The sequence below is a fragment of the Saccopteryx bilineata genome, chromosome 3 (assembly GCF_036850765.1).
Source record: "Saccopteryx bilineata isolate mSacBil1 chromosome 3, mSacBil1_pri_phased_curated, whole genome shotgun sequence".
Lineage (NCBI taxonomy): Eukaryota > Metazoa > Chordata > Mammalia > Chiroptera > Emballonuridae > Saccopteryx > Saccopteryx bilineata.
Window position 1 is genome coordinate 284,754,010 of NC_089492.1, and position 21,974 is coordinate 284,775,983.

At 46.1% G+C, this 21,974-nt stretch overlaps 1 protein-coding gene across 5 annotated transcripts in view; it reads right to left on the reverse strand.

Annotated features, from left to right (window-relative positions):
* Nucleotides 1-21,974, reverse strand: part of VPS13D (vacuolar protein sorting 13 homolog D) — a 242,546-nt gene that overhangs the window by 142,437 nt on the left and 78,135 nt on the right. For 3 of the 5 annotated variants that reach the window (XM_066270403.1, XM_066270408.1, XM_066270407.1), the window contains 11 exons: nucleotides 21,267-21,422; nucleotides 19,008-19,197; nucleotides 18,416-18,490; nucleotides 16,305-16,511; nucleotides 14,653-14,742; nucleotides 11,580-11,720; nucleotides 9,415-9,537; nucleotides 7,418-7,492; nucleotides 3,953-4,055; nucleotides 2,413-2,565; nucleotides 482-617 (listed from right to left, as the gene is read on the reverse strand). In XM_066270403.1, coding sequence (XP_066126500.1) covers nucleotides 482-617; nucleotides 2,413-2,565; nucleotides 3,953-4,055; nucleotides 7,418-7,492; nucleotides 9,415-9,537; nucleotides 11,580-11,720; nucleotides 14,653-14,742; nucleotides 16,305-16,511; nucleotides 18,416-18,490; nucleotides 19,008-19,197; nucleotides 21,267-21,422 — 1,449 coding nt within the window. Of the gene's footprint in view, nucleotides 1-481; nucleotides 618-2,412; nucleotides 2,566-3,952; nucleotides 4,059-7,417; nucleotides 7,493-9,414; nucleotides 9,538-11,579; nucleotides 11,721-14,652; nucleotides 14,743-16,304; nucleotides 16,512-18,415; nucleotides 18,491-19,007; nucleotides 19,198-21,266; nucleotides 21,423-21,974 lie in introns of all 5 variants that reach the window. The other 2 variants (XM_066270406.1, XM_066270404.1) reach the window with 2 other exon arrangements.

Sequence of the window (21,974 nt, forward strand, 5' to 3'; positions counted from 1 at the left end):
TGCAGCCCCCCAGGCTGGTCCTCCAACCCTGACAATGCAGATCAGCAAACAGACATCAAAGGAGCCCTGCCTCTGTGCCGAAGAGGAGAGGGCAGAGAGAAGGGGCAGCACTGTAAGAACTTTCCAGAAGATAGTACATGGAGGAAGCAGACCAGTGAAGTAGAGCCAACACACGTTAGGCTGGGAAACGAGCGAAGTGCCAGGTGGGCCAGCTGAGTGAGAAATGGGTCTGCACAGGTAATGGGTTCAAGTCAAACTCAGATCTTGACTTTTTAGTGAAATTATCCATTGGCTGGCTTATCTACATATCAATTCATATCAATTCCCAATGCCTATGACACCCAGATATAATCTTATATCTTCCTGGAGCTAGAAAATGAAGACTCAACAAGAGCAAGGCTGTTACAGGCTTAGCAGTCTGTGTGCCTGGCTTTAAGGGGGCGTGGCCGGGAATGACCTACACCAGCCCCCCGCCACGCACCGTACAGGACGATGAATTCTTGTCTGGTGCTGCGTATCGGAAAAAGGTCCCAACTTTGTCCACGGACACGGGGCTCACTTGCTCCCAGCCATTCACTCTCACTTGCAGTTGGTGAATCCGGAGGTCGTGGGTATGTCTGGCGGCAAAACACGGAAAAAGACATTCAGCACAATCTTAAAGAGGAAAGAAGAGCAGAAGCAAAGTCTTAAATCTGATTTACTGCATGACATAAAAACCCAGTTAGCCACGCCTTTGGGTGATCGCCTGGTGAAAGAAAAATCAAGAGAACAGGTTAACTGGGTTTTACACTTAAAATTGCAAGATCTGTAAAGCCTGTGCAAGTGTACGAACCACGCAGACCCTGTACACTAGCCCAGGTCTCAGCCCACCAACCCCCACCTCAAGCTTTATAAAATTGTGACCTTAGCTAAAACCATTTCGGCGGGAAGTAACAATGTTCTACTAGCAATCTGATCATATAACCAAACTCTTGGCAACACATGAAACGACATTTCCGATTGGTTCTTTTGCTGAATGCCCTCCCTCTCTCAGAACCACACCCAGCTGTTTGGCTTCAGCCCGAAGAAGCCAGGTTCTGAGACCAGCCCTCGGAGTTCTGGGCTGGAGTGCTTGGCTGAAACTGAAGCAGAGACCAGTGGGCAGAGCAGGAGATACCAGAGGAAATTACACATTTAATTCTATTTTAGATTTTTGCCTAATTCAAGCCAGAAGCCCGAAATGGGGAACTGGATCTGAGGCGGATAGGAGGGAGTGAGGGAGGCAGGGAATGGGGTACAGTGTGCCAAAGGGGGGGGAAGCCAGAAAAGGCATTTATTTTGATGAATTCAAGCAGAACAGTGGGATTTGAAATGGGTTACAAAAACATGGGGACTAAAACGGAAATGACAAAGAGGTCAAACCCCTTCTGATATAACAGAGGCAGGGTTTATTAAGAAATACGGCCAACAGTTGTATAATTAGCTCCTTCAGGAACTTCGCGGAACAGGGAAATGCTTGCCACTCATCCCTGGAAATTCTAACATGGCCTTCCAGCCCATGAACCCAGCATGGCAGTTGATTTGAACGTATTTCCTGTGCAGTCATGGAGGGCCCACGTGTGTAGATTGTCCACCCAGATCATCTGCCACAAGGGAGAAATGTGCGCTGGCAGGAAGCTATGCCAAGGGAGCAGTGTTGGACTCAGGAGCAGGCTTGCGCACAAAAACTTAAAAGCATCAAGACAGCATAAGGCTGAAGCCAAGCTCAGCTTGGAAGCAGGTATGAGACTCAAATACTAAAATCTTAATCTATTCACTGAGTAGCCCTTCTACTTAAAAATGCTTGCAAACACAAGAACTTTTTTTAGGATTTTGTGATCCCTAGGTAACCAGCCACAATCTCCTCGCACACCTGTTCCAGCCCTTTGGCTGACTGGGGCAGCAAGGGCGAGCCTGCTAGCAGGCTCACCGGATGAGGGACTCTGATCTTCCTTAGAATCGGTATATCTCATCATCGTGGCTCTGCTGCCTGAAAACATCTGCTTGCTAAAAGTGCTACGTGGCATACGTGTATCTTAGAATGGAAATCAGCATGCCCTAACAACCTTTTCAGGATACTGTGTCACCAGTGCATCATGAAAACCAGGCTGGGAGGCAGGGAACATGAATACCACGCTTTTTCTATGCTTCATCCAAATTATGTGAAACAGGCATGTCGAATAGAGAGATAATTCATGGGGGAAAAAATGCACTTCCAAGATAGCAAGACAGTCATAGTTTTAAAAAGGAAACACTGATTTTCAAAATACCTCTTAAAAATAAATCGTTACAATCCTGAATAAAGGAAAGTGAAGAAGCAAACCACTAGGGACAATCATAGCACATAAACATGTACAATTTTTTTGGAGAGGAAGAGAATGAACCATGTGTTACCTGTGTCTTAGCTTTCCACGTGCTTCAAATTCAAAGGGAATCTCTTCACCTGTGAGGACCTCCCGCCACTCACTAACATTGTGAGCGTCGTCGAGAAATGTTCTGTTCCCTTCTGGAACTAGCCCTGGACTGCCGCTGTGGGACAGTGCAGCCCTGGAACCAAATTAGACATCACTGGCTTGTCCCTCTTTCCTCCAAGCCCCCTTACCCAGAGCTCGGTGCTGGGAGCAGAGACCCGCCCTCCCAGAACTCGGTTCACAGCAGTAAGAGGGGACAACCTGGCTCCCAAGGGTGAGCTAAAGGTCGTCACTAGAGTTAGCTCCATGATCAATCACAGCGTGTCTGACACTACAAATAGCTGAAAGCCATCACTACACAGTCACATGCCTCCAGCACATGATTCCTACATAGGGTGCTATGTAAAATCAGTCATGACTTCTAAAAGTAGTAATTAAGTTACTACCGAGAATTTAACAGATCTAAACTGTTTCTCCCCCCCCTGGGTTTTCCCCCCCCACTTTTATCTGTCACGAGTCTTAGTTTTATTTATTTATTTATTTATTTATTTTATTCATTTTAGAGAGAAGAGAGGGAGGGGGAGAGAGAGAGGAGAGAGAGACAGGGGGGAGGAGCTGGAAGCATCAACTCCCATATGTGCCTTGACCAGGCAAGCCCAGGGTTTTGAACCGGCGACCCCAGCATTTCCAGGTCGATGCTTTATCCACTGCGCCACCACAGGTCAGGCACGAGTCTTAGTTTTATATCCTACCTATGTAGGAAATACATGTCCCTCTTTACTCCCCTCCTCCTGGTAACCACTTCACTTTTATCTACGCCCATGAGTTTAAACTGTTTTGAAAAAACAAAAAGCGTCCCCTGTAAAGCATGATCATGTTCAGTGCAGGCAGGAACAACGTGGCTTCAAACCAGTGGATGCTGCCCCGGGCTCATGTTCCTCATTACCTACACTGGAGGGATCGGCTTGTATCTGCAAAGGCGAGCCAAGGTCTAAACAGGCAGAAAGCTGTTGGCTTAGGTAAATTCTCATTTGTTATCCAAACTCCACCCAATTCCATCTGGACCAAAAGTGTGTTTTTGGTTTGAAAGACAATTCTTACGGGGAGAAGGGGAAGAACACGGGAGGTATTTCCAGAGCAGTCTTGGGGGGCGGGGAATGGAAAACGTTTGGTTTAATAAACATATACAGCTTCCTGTAAGGGCGTAGGGGGATGAAGAAAAAAGATGGAATGACTTTTCTTTCACAATTCCACTCACAACCTTAATTTGCTTGACTTTGACTTTAAACAGCACGCCTACCAGGATCAGGATCATTCATCCATAACAGGGTATTTCAGACTCTGGACCTGCTTCTCTGACTAGATTCCACAGAGAACCAGAACCTTCCTCATAAATCTCAGCAAGACAGCAAGTTCTTGATTCAAACACAAGTCAAGAGCCTCAGGAAGGGGCCCATGGGGCTGGCACCCAGGAGCCTCTGGTGGCAGAGATGGCTCAGAGTGACAGATCGGGTGTGTCTTACCTGGTGGGGGTGGTGGTCAGGGTGGCGAACCACAGAGTGCAGCCTGTGTGATTCCTCAGGGCAAAAGGGACGAAAGGCTGTCGGCGCTTGGGGGTTTTCACCTCTGCTATGAGCAAACACAAGGCGGCTATTAGCATCTGCCTCCATCTATGTGAGAGCTCCCCCCCACCTGCAGACAGTGCCCAAAATTATCTCTTGGTAAAGGGGCTAAAGGTGGAGGTGAGAGAGAAGGAACCACCACAGCTGTGTTGACAGTACAACTAGTCCTCCCTGACAATCGGCCGTGATGTGTGCCAGTCCCGGGACCCGATTCCCCCATAATTCTTATGGGCCTCATCTCAGCAGAAGGCATCTCACCTACTCTAACCCAAGCTGTAGCAAGATGTATCACATCTACTTGATTAAACTGATCAAAGCGCCTGTACTTTAACAAAGCCTCCCTTTATGTAAAAGTTACACTTCAGTCGTATTATTCATATCATAACAAAATAAAAACATTCTTTCCTTTTCTTTTATACTAACAATGGGTTTTTTTTCCTCCCTGGAACATCAGAAATATACTATCCCAAAGTTTTAAATGAAACTTTTAGCTCATTCTCTGACACAGACATCACTGTTGTCAGCTGTAAGGCACGGAGACTACAAAGGGAGCATAAAATTGGGAGTCTTTTCACCAAACAGCTTCTAGTCAGGGAAACTGGAAAGACAGACTGGCCAATACAAGACTATATGTAACCAGATTCTAGAAAGAGTTGACCTGACAACAGATACTATAAAAAAAATTAGAGTAGTGAGAGACCACATGGCCAGTAGCCAACAAAGGCTGCCCAGTGCCTGGCCGGCCACCTTGGACCTGGCTGCCTGCACCCTGCCCGTCCTGGTGTGTGGCACAGGACAGACACTGACCTCGGAGGGGCGTCGGCTCCTCTGACTGAGGGCCTGAGTCTCCTCTACTGGCCACAGAAAGAAAGGAGGAGGGGGCAGAGGGAACACAAGGGTGGCAGCAGCCCAGTGCTGGGCCCCGGGCTGCAGCCACCATGCTCCCGCTGCACGCACACTAGCAAGGAAGGGGGCACAGCCAGTCTCACTGTGCACCGCTTTAGAGCACAGACAGCCCGAGCAGGACTGGGACCCACATGGCCTGCAGCTGTGGAGAAAATGACATCTAGAGGTGACTGTGACTGCTGACTAAGGGCACCACAGCAAAATTAAATTCATCTTCCAGGCCCACGTGTTTCCTGGCAGCTGAACAAGGCAGACTGCGAGGGAGCCAGCCCTGCTCGCCCGGAGTGAGGCGTGGGCAGCACCGCAGCGGGAATCGGTACTTCCCTCCGTTCCCTTTTTAATCCCTTCAAGTCTACAGCAGTCAGTACCGAGAACACTGTAAAACCAGCGATCAGGCTAAGGCAAGCTCGCCTCTGGCAACGACCACAGCTGGGGGGTCTGAGACGTGGCAGCGTGGGGAATATATGAGCAGTCCATAGCGTGGTCCCACAGTTCTGTGCTCAGTCTGCAGCAACACCCCCAAACACTTGCAAAGAGAATCTGTCCCTAGAACATAACCCATTTCTCCTCCTCCTGCCCTGAGTTCCCAAGTTTTGCTTTAAAAAAATAATAATACTTTAGTGCATCAAGGAGCAAATCAGAGTAGCTGTGAGGCTGCTGACAAGAGCGGAGGGGGAGTAAAAACTTTAAGAGCCGTCTGCAGGGTAAACAGCACTTATCGGGGACCTTGCAAGGCAGCGCCACTCAGAGCGCGGTGAGGGGGCTGCTCTATGGCGGGAGTCGGACCCGCAGGACAGGAAGCCAGCTGTGCTTTCATGTCCCCCTGCGAGCCAGACTGTACGGTTCCATTCGCAAATTAGACTGTAAAAGAACAGGTGGCAAATGGCTTTGATCACACCGTAATACAGAATAAAGTGCCAGGAATCCACATAAAGAGACTCACAAGTATATTACTCGGGGACGAAACAGCCTGGGAAGGCACAGCGCCCGGGTCCCCAGGCTTCTTGTTTGGATGACACACGCCAGCGGAGACCGCAGCAACCAGCTTCTCCGATAAAAAATACACGGAGTGCTCACAGGTCCAAACCCAGCACCGGGGACAAGGCTGACGCCTCCTGCACTGGGGTCCCCATCAGCTACGCACTGGCCTTTGGCACAGCCCCAGAGAACAAAGTTCCCAAGTTCATCAAAGAGAACGGGGTTCCCTGGTGGCCTCAGAGAACCTGCCCCCGGTGACCAGACCTAATTTCTCCACGGGCTCAGAGAACCTGGAGCGTCTCACGCCAGCTTCGGCTTCAAATGGCTCCAGCCGAGGAGGTTTCCACCCCTCTGGACCTGTTTCACTGAGGGATCTGACCACTACACACAGTGCAGGCTTTCATGCTACACAAGCAGCACCGCCTGTCAGAGAGGACCTGCTTTGTAAATCATGACAAGTAGATTAACGCCCCAGGCCTGCTACTAGCTGGTCATGTAAATGAGGCCAATTACTTCGTCTCTCTGAGCCCCCCCCCCACCCCCGTCCTCATCAGCTAAACAGGAAAAATACTCTGCTTAATCTGAAAGATTAAATAACAGACATAGAAAAGCTTAGGGTACAAATCCACAAACCTTTATGAGCCACCCCTAAACATCCACCTCAGTAAATCCTTCCAGAAAAAAAACCCTCGTACTGTCCAGTGTAGTAATATCTCTGTTCTGGAATCCTGGTAGAGGAAGCTCAAATGGCCTTTTGTTTTGTTTTGTTTTGTTTTGTTTTAAACAAAAGTCATGGCCCAAGCAAGGCCTGCTGTTAGCCAAGTACATACATAAATCATTCCAATTACACGCAGTCCCTCTACAAATGAAGATGTGCATATCCTGGGATTCCAATTCCTGAATATTTGTGGTGTTTCTATCTTATCTACTGACCTGTCAAATTCTCAAGGAACTGGAAAGAACAGAAATAGAAATAAAGGGCATTTTCTGTTCTACCTCCTAAACAGCTCAAGTCATAGCTAAAGAAGCTAGGATTTGCGTCTAAGGGAAATACTGTCTTAGCTCTACTCCTGACCATTCAAGTTCCTCTTCCATACAGCCCCTCACATCGCTAGCTCAATGTTCAGAGTGGGCTATAAACAGGCAGCACCACTTGGTGGAGGCTGGTTTTCTCCCATTCACTTGTCTTTCAGAATGAGAAACTACTAAGGGACGGGACGCTCGGTATTTCTGCATCACACACTGTGGACTTGATACATTTCCACCGAGGGTTCAAGTGAATGCAGGAGACAGCACAGGAATCAGAATCCTTCAGATACAAGGTGTCGCTCTGTTCATTAGCTGGAAATCGCTTTTCTGCCACTAAACCAAAGTACTCTAAACGGGGTGCGCCCCCCTCAGTTCCCATTCACAGAGAATTGATGTACAAGGCAGTTCTTACAAGAGGAAAGGAAAGCAAGCCCTCGCTTGGCTGTACTGTACCTCTAGCATAGATCTGGTGCTCTAGGTTAGTCAGACTGGCTGTACTCCTAGTTCTAAGGTAGACAAGGGGAAGGCCTGGTAGACAGGAGAGACAAAGTTAGAGGGCAAGAATAAACATAGTGAATAAGAAGACTCACCTTCAAAGCAGAAGCACAGACAGAGTACATTAGACAGACAGCAAGCACCATGCAACCCCAGGCCACGCCCCTCAGTGACCCCTCAGAGCTGGGACGGGGCCTGACAGGGGGCCTAAAGAAACAGTGAGAGATCACCAGCTCCCTTAGGCTGAATCTCCCATTAAGAATCTTTATTCCAAGGGCTCCCGTTGAAGCTGCGCCTGAATAAAATGTACAAATTTTGGGGAAATGTGACCAAATATTCATGAATAAGGCCTGAAAGTCTGTGGTCAGTTCAACAAGGTTCAAACTGACTGACTTTTGGCACAAATGTCCAACAGTTATGTTAGTAGGTCTATTAAAAGAATACAGTCTCATTTGATCTGCTACCACCCAGGAATTTCTGATACGAAACAAGGTTTGAAAATTTAGCTATATTCAGTTGAATGTCTAATTAAAAAGAAATACTAGACCTTTCTAAGACTGAGGAAACATAAAAATTTAAGTAAATAAAATCCAGCTTCAATTTAGCAGAGACATTTAACATATATAGATATGGTGGCTTTATTCACTTTAAAGAAAGGGATAACTTTTTTAAAAGGTGGGGGAGGGGAAGGGAGGGGAGGGCAGGGGAGGGCAGGGGAGGGGAGGGGAGGGGAGGGGAGGGGAGGGGAGGGGAGGGAGGGGAGGGGAGGGGAGGGGAGGAGGGGAGGGGAGGGGAGGGGAGGGGAGGGACAAATTAAAATTCCTCCTTGGGATCCTAAAGATCAGGCCTTCCTAGTGTTTACGTGCATGCATGGTTTTAGAAACACACAGCCCCTATGCACAGGGCATATTACAAAGATTATTTCGAGTCTTCTGGGCAGAACTCTATGTTTCATTCTCTTGACACACAAATTGGGAAGGTTAGAGGAGGAGCCCAAGTTGAAGCTGATGATATCTGGAGAGCCCTGGCTTCTAGGCAGTGACCTGCAGACCCAGAAGCCACAGCCTGGGAATACAGAGAGCAAGCACGGCTGACGTTTCCCTGTCCCTCCTTCTAGAAGTCAGAGGCAGAGAGAAAGTCCACCTATACACCCCGAGGAGGGACAAACCAGTTCAAATACTTCATACACTACGGAAATCCATCTTTCGTGACACGTTTGCAGACCAGATGGAATATTTAAGTATTCATGAGCTATGTGAAGTCCAGCCAAGACTCCCCAAAGAAACCACACTGAAAGAGCCAGGGCTGAGTTGAATTTGAATGATAATGGCGTGTGGAACAACTAAGAGCCATGCAGTTGGCCATCACAATCTCCCCGGCTCTGAGGAAATCAGAGCTCCATGGTAAAGCATTAAATAAGGAGAGAAAACATCGTTAACAGAGAACATACTGACTCCTCTTTCTTCAAGAGGCTGGGTATTCAGTTCTTTTATTCTTTATGAACAATAGAGCTCACCCCTTCTAACAATTTTTTCCACATGGGATATCCTGCCCTCTCTCTCTTCAAGAATATATCCAATCTTTTAGAAGACTGAAAATCTTTTTAAAAATCCAGTCTAAAAGTTCAATCACTGGGAATGTTTGGCCAAGTAAAACACAAAATGAGCAATGGCTGAGCTCAATACATCAGGTGCACCAGTCCATGTGCAATGTGACCAGAATTTAGGAACTGTATATTATAGACCCCTTCTGTCCCACAAAGGTGAATTTGGAGCTCAGATTAAAAGTTGAGTGTTTTGTGCCAGAAAAATATCTCTCACAAAGACTAAACCCGAACGATAGAAATTAGAGCTTCCTGTTGGTTTTTCCATCGAAAATGATTTTGGATTTCCCAATGAAACATGGCTCTACAGGCCAACAATGATTTAGTTAGCCATTGTAGAGAAGAATCTTACTTTGTCCAAAGCATGGAGGATCCACTGAAGAGCCCATCCAGTCCTCTGAGGTGGCTGAGTCTACGTCCTTGTCCTGTTTACAGTAATCTGCCATCCACGATTCCTTGGTACTCACATACTGGTCTAGAAAAAAGCCCCCCAAAGACATTAAAAACAGAAGCAGAAAACACTGAAAGTTCAAGTCAGATAATGTGAATTCAGCAGAACAAGCTTTTACTGAAAGCCTCACTACACGCTAGGCAGAATACTAGATGCTGAGCAAGTCTGTCCCCTGGAGGATCTCCTACTCCACTGGAAGAAATTAATGTTAACACAACAACCATTACCACAGAACGATACCACAATGGAGTGGAGCTAAAACAAAGATAAAAATAAAATTGTATGAGAGCTTAGAACAGGGGAAGATTTATTCTGCTTTGGCAGCAGCGGGGGAGTACACATGGGGATCCTGGGAAAGGAGCCTTTGTTCTGAGCCTTAGAGAATGAGTCGAGATTACAGTTTACCGATGGGATTAGGGGCGCAGGGACACCCCAGGCAGAGAGAGTAGCATACACAAAGACATCAAGACGCGAAAGGACATGGCGCGCTCAGGGAACACTAAATACTTTGGTGTGACTTGGGCACAATATATTGGGGTAAGGGCAGAGCAAAGAAGTGGACAAAAGAGAGTGACTTCGTGTGTGTACAGTGTGGAATCTCATGCTAAGAGACAGGGTTTAGAGACAAAAAGACCAGTTTGGAGGCTGTTAAAAAAACCACCAAATACAAGAGGCTGAAATCCAGCTGAGAATTCTCCAGCCTAGTTTCAGCCCTTTGAAAGGAGAATAATAATGGAGAGAGCAGGTTAACAAAATAATCACGATGTACCGCACCCGGACAAAGACCTTCATACTAATTAAGGTTTATACTTTCTGAAATAAGAATGACTAGTTTCTGGTTTTCAGTTCCAATATTTAGCTATACAAATGAGATTTACTTAAACACTAAGAGGTCACAGCAATGTTTCTGGGTTTCAATACAGTATTAGGAACAAGGAAATGAAAATCTTAAATAAACAGTTTTACCACTAATAAGAATGCCTTTTGGAACATATCTTTAAAATAAATAGCTGTTCATCAGAAATATCAATGAACTCTTTTGTTTTGAGGTAACCTCTTATTTATTATAGCTTTTCAAAGAGTACCCCAAACTTTATCTAAACCATAAAAATCTGAACAGATTATATGAGAAATAACACAGGAGTCAAAATAATACAGTACCATATAGGAAGATCATGAGCCAATTTACTATTACATAGGTAATATTACTATCCAGGAAAATTAATGAATGAAATCTGATCATGTAAAACAATAGTTTCAGATTCTGGGGATCAATACACTCATGGCCTTATTTCACTATACATTCTCTCCATCTTACTGATATAAAATAATCCAGTGAGTACTCTAAGCGCTCCACTCTAACACACACACTGAAGAAAGTTCACAGATTTGTAACAGTACGTGTTATCATTCAGCTATATCTACAGTATCACCAAAAATCAGATTGTTAGATCAGTAATTCCGACAGCGAGTGTAAGTTGTATGATAATGTTATCCATCTTTTAGATGATATAAATACCAGCAGAGAGTGGTTCTGACTCACATCAAATCCAGCAATGTGCATTTCCAAGCTGTCAAAGAAACTTTCAGAACATACACCATTAGCTCAGCAACCCTTTAACAAAATGATTCTTCCGAATCAGGTTAACATGATACTTGATGAGAACCAGTACAGACAACTTATCCTGCGATAAAGATGAGGTCAAAATCACACCTTTTAAGAATTATTCAGTGAATTGCCTGAGAGAAGTGAATCTAAAGGCACTTCTAAACCCCAGTGACCAAGCAGGATGAAGAAGAAGATTCCATCATAGACATTTATGTTTCCCAAGCAGTCTAAGCTCTTATTGATCATCTGAATAGGCACTAATTTGAAATGCCCACTCCGGAGCAATGGGTTGAGAAGAATCAAGAGATTAGGTTAGGGTTTTTCAGGAAGGCAGCCATGATGCATAAGTGATGTCTTCTTTGAATCCAAGTATATGCTAAACCAAGATTAATGGTCTTCCAGTCAAGGGATTTATGTACAGAAAAGTACCAATCTCTAAAGACAACTTTCCACTCACCAATTAGTACTGAAGTGATATTGATGTCCAAACGGGTTTTGGCCTTGGCTTCCAACTTCAGTCGAGGAGGATGAAGACGACTAGCGGCCTGTTGTTGCCAGGATACAGTGCATGGCCAGGGCTCAATAAATGGCTCCCAGCCTGAAAGAACACAGGAAATAAGACATCTGTTCAGCAGATATCAAGAGTTTATGGGAGAACACTGTTCACAAATGCTCAGCAAGGACAAACTATAGCTTAATAGCTTTCTATTTCCAATTTAATTTCACAATGAAAACACCATCTTTAGCTATAGGTCACCCTACAGATATGCCTCTCTTCCAGGGATGGGAGGACATGGCCATGGTCTTCCAGGGGAGGGAGGAAGGGGACAACCAAGGTCTTCCAGGGGAGGGAGGGGACGGCGATGGTCTTCCAGAGGAGGGAGGAAGGGGACAACCATGGTTTTCCAGGGGAGGGAGGGGATGGCAATGGCCTTCCAGGGGAGGGAGGGGACGGCGATGGTCTTCCAGGGGAGGGAGGGGACGGCGATGGTCTTCCAGGGGAGGGAGGAAGGGGACAACCATGGTCTTCCAGGGGAGGGAGGGGACGGCGATGGTCTTCCAGGGGAGGGAGGGGACGACCATGGTCTTCCAGGGGAGGGAGGACATGGCCATGGTCTTCCAAGGGAGGGAGGGGACGGCGATGGTCTTCCAGGGGATCGAGGGGACGACCATGGTCTTCCAGGGAAGGGAGATGTGCCCTCTTCCCTTAAAGAGCAGGAGAGCACATTTTTGATCCTCTCAAGAAGAAACAGGAGCCTCAGACTTTGGATGGAAAAATAGTAACAGTGGCAGAAGAAACTATTAAATTCGATTCTCTGCTCAGGTCATGAATCCACTGGTTAAAGAAATATACTATATATGATATTCGTCAAGTTTTTCAAATTTTTTAACTTAAAATGTCGTAAGTACAAAAGGCTTTATAAAAAACATACATGCATAGTTTAAAGAATAAAATTATTGCAAAGCTCTTGGACCCACTATTCAGCTTTAAGAACTGGAAAATTACTATTCAGACTTAAGAACTAGGAAACAAGGGCCTCTGACGCCCAAGGGCCACTGCCCCATCTCAGTCCCCTTCCCACCAACCCTCTCCATCCGACTCCCAGTAACCATGAGCTTGGATTTTTAATCATTTCCTTGCTCTTCTTATAGTTTGACCACACAAGTATGCATTTCTTAAGAACATATTGATTAGTTTGTCCTATTGGAGAGCCAACAGAATAGAATCCACTGTATACATTCTTTTGCAAACTCAACAACAACACGTCTTTGAGATTCACTCAGATTGATGCCTGGAGCAGTGATACATTTATTTCACCACAAATTAGAAGCCATCTAGGAATATTCCATAATTTATCTGTTCTACTGCCAACACAGTCACGATTCTGGTTTTATTGCTATCAGGCGGCTGACTTGTGCTCACTTCCTAGGACACACGGGCAGGAGGCTCTCCGAGTGCAGACCTAGAGGCAGCATGACCCTGGGCTGCCGATGCGCTTACACTCAACCTGACCAGGTCATGCCACATTACTTTCCAAAGCGGCTGTACCAATTTACAATTCTCGTAGCAGGAAATAAAGAGTTTTATGGCTCATATTGTCACCAATCATTTTGCCAGTCTGTAGGGGGAGAAAAATGGTATCTCACTGTGATACTTTTCAAGGCCAGTAAATTTTTAACAGTTTTCTAAATATACTCAATCAGCCATAGATGAGTGATTTTTTTATAGATAAGTGATTTTACTAATACCAATCCAATCCAATACGCAGCATAACATAGGTATACTAGTACTTAGTGACCTGTGTCCATACAACTGTAAAAGCAGTATTAGCTCTGAAAAAAAAAAAAAAGATTCTCAGAAAAACACCTACATATGCCCTGTAAGAGTTTCTCTCAAGCAGCAAGACTAGGGCCATTATTCTAAAGTTAAACATTTTGAACAATTAGGAAATGAGATTGCTACTCCCGAGTAATTTCCAGAACAGAAAGGGAAAATGTGAATGGATACAAAATTAAACGGAACGTGCTCTAGAACCATCCCCAGTAGCACAACAGATTGAGGCTTCGCATTCTACTGAAGTCAAGGGGAACACACACACATCCCGTCTGAGCGTGGACGGCACAGCACCATGGGGTCACTGTGTCCGCAGGCACCAACTCTCACTGAAGTAAAAGTGCATCCGCGCTCAAACTGCTCGGCCCTGGTACAGGCGGCTCCTAAGCGCCAACGCGCAGAGGCCCACGCCTCAGCCTTCCGACGGAAGGAAAGAACCTGGCAAGTGCCTCACAGAGGATGCAGGTTTTATAGCTCGGGAAGAAGAGCTTGCTCTGCTTAACTGTTTAACTTCAGGGAGGAGGTACGGCAAATTAGACATTGTCACTGACTCGGTACCCTTCTAATAAAACCAACAAGTTCAGGAGGGAGTGAGGAGGCTTGAAATTTAAGGTGATGATTATGGGCATAAATGTCCCTTGAAGTTCAGCTGCTCACAGGGCCTGCTGGCCCGGCATGTAGAAGTCCTGGGTTCGATTCCCAATCATGGCACACAGGAGAAGCACCATCTGCTTCTCCACCCTTCCCCCTTTCCTTCCTCTCTGTCTCTCTCTTCCCCTCCCACAGCCAAGGCTCCACTGGAGTAAAGTTGGCCCGGGCGCTGAGGATGGCTCCATGGCCTCGGCTGCAATGGAGCTATGGCCCCAGATGGACAGAGTATCGCCCCCGGTGGGCATGCCAGGTAGATCCCAGTCAGGCACAGTCTGTCTCTCTGCCTCCCCATGTCTTACTTAAGAAAAATACAAAAAAATAAATAAAATAGTCTTTTTAGGTAATTCGGTTGAAACATATCAGGTATGTTTTTAGAAAAAGGAAAACTCTCCATCTTTTGTGATTATGCAGTCACTTGTTTTTAATCTTGCCCTGCCCTGCCCTGCCCCACTCCATTTCCTCACGGAGAGTTTATGCAGAAATAGACCCAAGCAAGTATTTGTGTTATTTTTTAAATCCCACAATAACATATGCTTGAACTGACCTGACAGAGCACGGTTGTAATAATCTCCAGAAAGGGTGAAGTGGGCATGGCCTTCCGGGCTGGCTCTGACATGCTGGAGAAAATTCAGACCTGCAACGACAGCAAATCTTACTGTGGCACAGCGCCGGGGCAGGAACAACCAGAACTTTCTTTAGCAGACAAAGCCCATTAAAGAGATGTGAGTGACGTTTAATACTGATGACCTCATAAGGAAACACATTAATTTGATATTTTGTTCATCATTAATTTCTTTACATGATTTCTCATTTTTAAAAATATTGCATTAAGATATTATTTCTCTTAATTACTGAGTTTGGGGGCAAATGCCTCTTTTGTCTCCCTGCATTCCTACCTCCAGCTCCCAGGTGTATCTGAAGCCTGTGGGACATAAACGTATTTCTACCTGAGTGTTTTAGAAGAAGGGACAGTGATAGAAGTAGTCATGTCCTGATAAATATAGGTTCAGATGACCACAGAAAAATAAGAAATAGGGATGTCTGCTGAAAAGCTACTCATGCAAACAGCCTGACTCCCAGTTGCTCATCTGAATCCCGAGCCCCTGCTGTGCCAGAGCACTGGGAGAGGAATGCTTCCGCAATGTGGAAAAGGTCAAGTTAAATCCTCAGAGCCAGTTTTCTTTGAAAAGAATAGAGGCTACCAAGATCAATACAATGGAAAATTAAAAGTAAACAGCAGAGAGGCCCTGGCCAGTTGGCTCAGTGGTAGAGTGTCAGCCCGGTATGTGGAAGTCCTGGGTCTGATTCCCAGCCAGGGCACACAGGAGAAGTGCCCATCTGCTTCTCCACCCTTCTCCCTCTCCTTCCTCTCTGTCTCTCTCTTCCCCTCCCACAGTCAAGGCTCCATTGGAGCAAAGTTGGCCCAGGAGCCGAGGACGGCTCCATGGCCTCCACCTCAGTTGCTAGAATGGCTCTGGCCACAACAGAGCAACGGCCCAGATGGCCAGAGCATCGCCCCCTGGTGGGCATGCCGGGTGGATCCCAATCAGGCGCATGCGAATCTGTCTGCCTCCCTGCTTCTAACTTCGGAAAAATACAAAAAATAAACAGCAGGGAGATAGATGTTCCTGTCTTCTCCCCAGCAGCTCCGTGGAACAGTTTATAACCATGCGGCTTAGGATAACACATTCCTATGGACTCCTAGTGCGACCGCAGACAACCCTCCAGTGACGGCTTCCCTGCCTCCTGGCCCTACGAAGGGGACTCTGAGGCAAGCTCTCTAATGAGGCTGGTGTTGTTTTTTTAATTTTCAAAAGCTATATAGAGTAGAAGCCTTCTTTTCTGAGCTTATATTTTAAATGCCTTTAATAATACTACAATCACCACCATATTCAGATGCGTAGAAAGATAAATAAGATAGAGAGATGAGGAATTATTCAGCTAGAGTTGTTAATAGAACAGAAATTTTGTCACTGACAATTTCAATTACTCCCCAGTCACAGGCTTGAAGGCCACATATGGCAAATAAATACAAGTTTCTTTAAAATACAAATAATGAAAAACATATGTAAAACCATTATCTCAATATTCATCCATATCACTCAGGAGAGGAGAGCATGAATAACAAAAGGTTCCAAATAATTTGGCAAGCACCAAAGTCTTCGAGGCACAGCCGAACACCAGGGAAAGACTCACGGGAGAAGGTGAGCTCAGCCAGAGGGACGTCACAGTCCATGCAGTCGTCGATGAAGCAGACGCACACGCTCTCGGCTTTAATCTCCACGCCCGACATCAGCGGAGCTGGCGGGGCCCCCTGGCTCTCTCGGCCGGTAGAGGCCAGGGAAAGAGACTTCAGGGGTTCGGCATTCTTAAACAACCAACTTGCTGCCTTTTTCAACTGGCCTTTAAAGAAATGAAAAGATGAGCAGTTCGACTGGTTCCCACAGCTGCTCAAGCAACTCCCAGAGCCACGGAGAAAGGGACCTGCTGGAACCTTGGGACCCAAGGGAACCTTGACTCAGATGTCTTCTCAGACATAAAAAAGAAAAACCGGCATAATAATAGGAATTCTGCTTTAAAGCAAACAAGGTCCTCTTTGTTGTACATCTTCCACTCAATTCACTACACCTTTTATGTTCTGGCTCAAAATACCTCTGGAAAGCCCCCCTTCTGCTACTATGTCATCTGCTGAAGGAGAGGCAAGAAGAGAAAAACAGAACCCACTGTGGGTGCCTCTTGGCCCTTAATCTTCACTATGTAGTTTTCCATATACTGAAATGCATTTTGTAACTGTTCTCAAAGGTCTTACTTTGCACATACATGGTCTTCTCGATCAATCACAAACTCCTTGAGAACAGAAGGCAATGAGAATTGCACGCGAGTAACAAACAACTTTTTTTTATAGTGAACTAATTTTAACGGGGTGACATTGGTCAACTAGAGCACATAGATTTAGAGAAAACATTTTCAAATCATTTTGACATTCGATTATGTTGTATACCTATCACCCAAAGTCAAACTGTCCTCCGTCACCCTTCATTTGGTTTTCTTTAAGCCCCTCCTCTCCCACCACTCCCTCCCTCTCCTCCTTTCCCCTCCCCCTGGTAACCACTGCACTCTTATCTATAACATACAACTTTTAAATAACAGCTCCCTGAACACAACTATATGAGTGTATGTATGTGTATATATACATATATGTAGCACAGAGAGAAGTGGAAAGAGAGCACTCACATCAGGATAAAGAATGGGATGGAATACAGCTTCTGTAGTCTCTCTGTTTTGAAAGAGGAAGGTGGCACAGCTGGAGGTGGGAAGGGAGATACCGTGGAAATCACACGGGCAGCCTTGCCCTCAAACCATTCATCTCAGCCCTCACTAACAGCTGACCTTAGACAAGTTTTACTTAGCCAGTTTCCTCATCACAAGGGGAGGTAATAATGGCTACCTCCAAGGGCTTGGAGGGTTCAACAAGAAACCACAGGGCTGGGCACACAGAAACTCACTAATGGCCATGACTATCAGTATCGCCACCATCACCACGACCAGGGTAACAATGGCTGGCATCTCTAAAGCATTTGCTGTGTGCCTGGCACCTTTCTATTTTTATTTTTATTTTTATTTTTTTGAGACAGAGAGAGAGAGAGGGATAGACAGGCAGACAGACAGACAGGAACGGAGAGATGAGAAGCATCACTCACCAGTCTTTCGTTGCGCATTGCAACACCTTAGTTGTTCATTGATTGCCCTCTCATATGTGCCTTGACCACGGGCCTTCAGCAGACCGAGTAATCCCTTGCTCGAGCCAGCGACCCTGGGCTCAAGATGGTGAGCTTTTGCTTAAACCAGATGAGCTCGCGCTCAAGCTGGTGACCTCGGGGTCTCAAACCTGGGTCCTCCGCATTCTAGTCCGACGCTGTATCCACTGCGCCACCGCCTGGTCAGGCCCTGGCACCTTTCTTAAGTGCTCTGCATACACCGACTTACTTATATCAAACCTCCAAAGGAAGTCCTCTTATTCCCATTTTGCAGATACAGAATCACTGGTACAGAGAGGGGAACTAGCTTGTCCAAATCACTGTAAGCAGCCGGTGAGGGGCGGAGTAAGGATCTGAGCCAGGCAGTCGGCTCCGGAGCCCATGGTCTTGTCCACTATAAAACACCGCTGCTCATTACACTGGTGCACAGAAAGCCAGGGAGGGTCTCCAAAACACACTCTGGTTCTCTCAGCTACTTTGTGGGACTTAGGCAGGAAATGGAAAAGAAGCATAGTACTGAGACATAACGGAAATACTTATTCATATTACCTTGACACACCAGAAGAGCTTTGCGACAATCATCCAAGCTGAATCCCAGCTCCTGCAGTCTGGCCAGCTGTAACTCTAGAGCAAAAGAGTATATGATTTTTATTAATAACTTTATGTCAATTACTTCATAGACTAAGAAAATAGAAAAGACATTCAGAAACTGGTGACTATAACATTTCATTTCTCTGGGTCAAAATGAACTCCTAATTGAAGACTTTTATCAAGTGTACCCTGCAAATTTTAGAAGCCTTCTTCTGTACATTGATTGTGTTTTTAAAAGCTTAAAACTGAAACTCAGCATTACTGACATAACTTTGGAGGAAAACTCAAAGTTTAATACCAAACCTGAGCATCAGCCATATAACTCCAGAAGAAACTGTAAGAGGAAATATAGTACAGGCAACAGCATTTGGTTTAGGGTGTTAACTTTAAAAAAATTTTAAATTTAGAGAGGCATATTTAGGCTCACAATTATACTTAATGACATACAATTATACTCTGAACAATTAAATTGTGTAAAAGAAACTCTTAAAAGTTAAAAAGAAGGAGAGTTATTAGGAAGACTGAGTGGGTTTTATAGTTAAACACCTACCCAAGACAGGATCTAAGGCGTGTCTCGTCCCTTCTCTGGCTTCCTCTCCACCGCTGCGGACAGAGCCCGCTTCCGGGGCCCCCGCGTCGGGCACTGCAGTGTTAGCTTGCGCAGGGATGGACTTAGCAATGGCGAGAAACAGCTGAACATCATTATAGGAGAGTCTGATATCCAGGGCTTGTAAGTGAATCTATCAAAATGTAAAAAGTGGCAGGTTTTGGGGGTTTTTTTTGTGGCAGAGATAGAGTCAGAGAGAGGGACAGATATGGACAGACAAACAGGAAGGGAGAGAGATGAGAAACATCAATCATCAATTCTTCGTTGCAGTTCCTTAGTTGTTCATTGATTGATTTCTCATATGTGCCTTGACTGGGGGGCTACAGCAGACCGAGTGACCCCTTGCTTGAGCCAGGGACCTTGAGTCCAAGCTGATGAGCCTTGCTCAAACCCAATGAACCCACGCTCAAGCTGGTAACCTTGGGGTCTCAAACATGAGTCCTCCGCATCCCAGTCTGACGCTCTATCCACTGCGCCATCGCCTGGTCAGGCAAAGATGGCAGTTTTTAAAGCTGCATTTAGTTTTGCATCTATACCTCTTACAAGTACAATTCTTCATTCAATTTTCAGAAGTCTACCAGACACTACATTAAGTTGCTCTTTTTTTTTTTGGAAGACTGGAAAGAGCAAGAAATTAAGCACAAATAGCCATGAGGTATGATGAAGACAAATGTTCACAAAACGGCACCAAGTAAAAAATACTGCCTGGCCTGTGGTGACGCAGTGGATAAAATGTTGACCTGGAATGCTAAGGTCACCAGTTTGAAACCCTGGGCTTGCCTGGTCAAGGCACATATGGGAGTTGATGCTTCCTGCTCTTCCTCCCCTTCTCCCCCGCCTCTAAAATAGAGAAATAAAATCTTTTTAAAAAAGATTTTAAAAAGACTAAGCTAGGAAAATTACTAGAATTAATATTTCAATAGGGTGACTTTCATACAACTACATAATCCTTAAAGCTGAGGATTCAAGAATGGCTGCAGGAGAGACAGGATTGCCTATTAGCAACATTTTGTTAATCCATGTTGTTTTGATCTACTTAAATTTTTAAACCTCTGAAACAAAATGACCAAACAAAATAATCTCTTCTTTATTAAAACAGAACCTTAAATGCATCACATTCCACACCGATACTTCCTAAATTCCAGTCTTCCTCAGAGACTACTGAAAGCCATAGACACCGGCCCTGGCCGGTTGGCTTAGTGGTAGAGCGTCGGCCTGGCGTGCAGGGGACCCGGGTTCGATTCCCGGCCAGGGCACACAGGAGAGGCGCCCATCTGCTTCTCCACCCCTCCCCCTCTCCTTCCTCTCTGTCTCTCTCTTCCCCTCCCGCAGCTGAGGCTCCATTGGAGCAAAAAGATGGCCCGGGCGCTGGGGATGGCCCCTTGGCCTCTGCCCCAGACGCTACAGTGGCTCTGGTCGTGACAGAGCGACGCCCCGGATGGGCAGAGCATCGCCCCCTGGTGGGCATGCCGGGTGGATCCAGGTCGGGCGCATGCGGGAGTCTGTCTGACTGCCTCCCCGTTTCCAGCTTCAGAAAAATACAAAAAAAAAAAAAGAAAGCCATAGACACCAACACAATCCACTGTGAAAATGGGTTCAAATGTCTGGGTAGGGGGCTTTATTTATTTATTTATTTATTATCTCTTTGAAGGCTGAAAATCAAAATGGCTTTTCTCTCTCTGGCTCTTTTGGTCTAAATGAAGTGATAATTAATCATTCCCCCTCTCCCCAAGAAATAAAACACCAAATTCTTAAGCCTTCTGTGCCTGGCTCCACCCTCCCTGGCCCCGCCCTCCATTCTCGCAGCTCCCTACACTCCTCCTGGTTCCAGTGAGACCCTTCCCCATCCCACGTTTGCCAGGCCACTGCCACCCCTGACTTCACAGCCCCCTCGCGTGGAACGCTCTCCCTCCCCACGTGTTTATCCTCCCCCTCCACTCAGACACGGCTCACAATCAGCAGTCCTACCTGCACTGAGTATTGCTTTCTGTAAATGTTTATAGAACTTAAAGAGTATACCAGACAAGTAAAAGGTCTCTGATCCTCCACAAGACAGCAAGGTCTTAGGATAGAGACAATGCCATTTTCACTTGTAGCTGCTGAAGGGAATTAAGTGCTGTTGGGCCAGCAGAGAGCATAAGCAGTCCAAGCCCAGGAAAGAGTCTGAGGGCGCATAACGTGTCTACAGGCTGCCATCATTACCTCCAGGACGGGGGGGAAATCCCCGCTGTTGAAGGCGTCCATCAGTCCTGAACTGTTCTGATAGGAAGAATTGCCCACCAGCTCCACCTGAATCTGGACCGGGTCAACGATGGAAAGAGCTGTATCGTGCTCATTTCCCAGTCGGCACGAAAACACCTACAGAATGAAATGCAATGTGGTTGAGAATTAATGTCTGATTTAGAAGGAGCCTAACCATCGGCAGAAAAAAGAAAGGGTATCAGAAGCTGCCGGCCCTCTATTACCCCCACACCTGAACAACTGCTGAAACATTGTGGAGAGTGAGGCTGGTCCTCCACGCACCGCCAAGAGCACGCAGGTCGGCAACGCCCAACCGAGGGCTTATCCTAACCCAACAATCCTACTTCTTTCTAGGAACTAGCCTGAGGAAATAATCCAAAATATAGGAAAATTCACCAAACCATTCCTTAGTAGTTAATAAAAACAAGAGCAGCCAAGGTTTTATCACTCAGTATTGCATATCAACTCAATGGAATATTCTGCAGCTATTTAAAAGTGAGAGTTTTGGCCCTGGCCGGTTGGCTCAGCGGTAGAGCGTCGGCCTGGTGTGCAGGGGACCCGGGTTCGATTCCCGGCCAGGGCACACAGGAGAAGCACCCATTTGCTTCTCCACCCCCCACCCCCTCCTTCCTCTCTGTCTCTCTCTTCCCCTCCCGCAGCCAAGGCTCC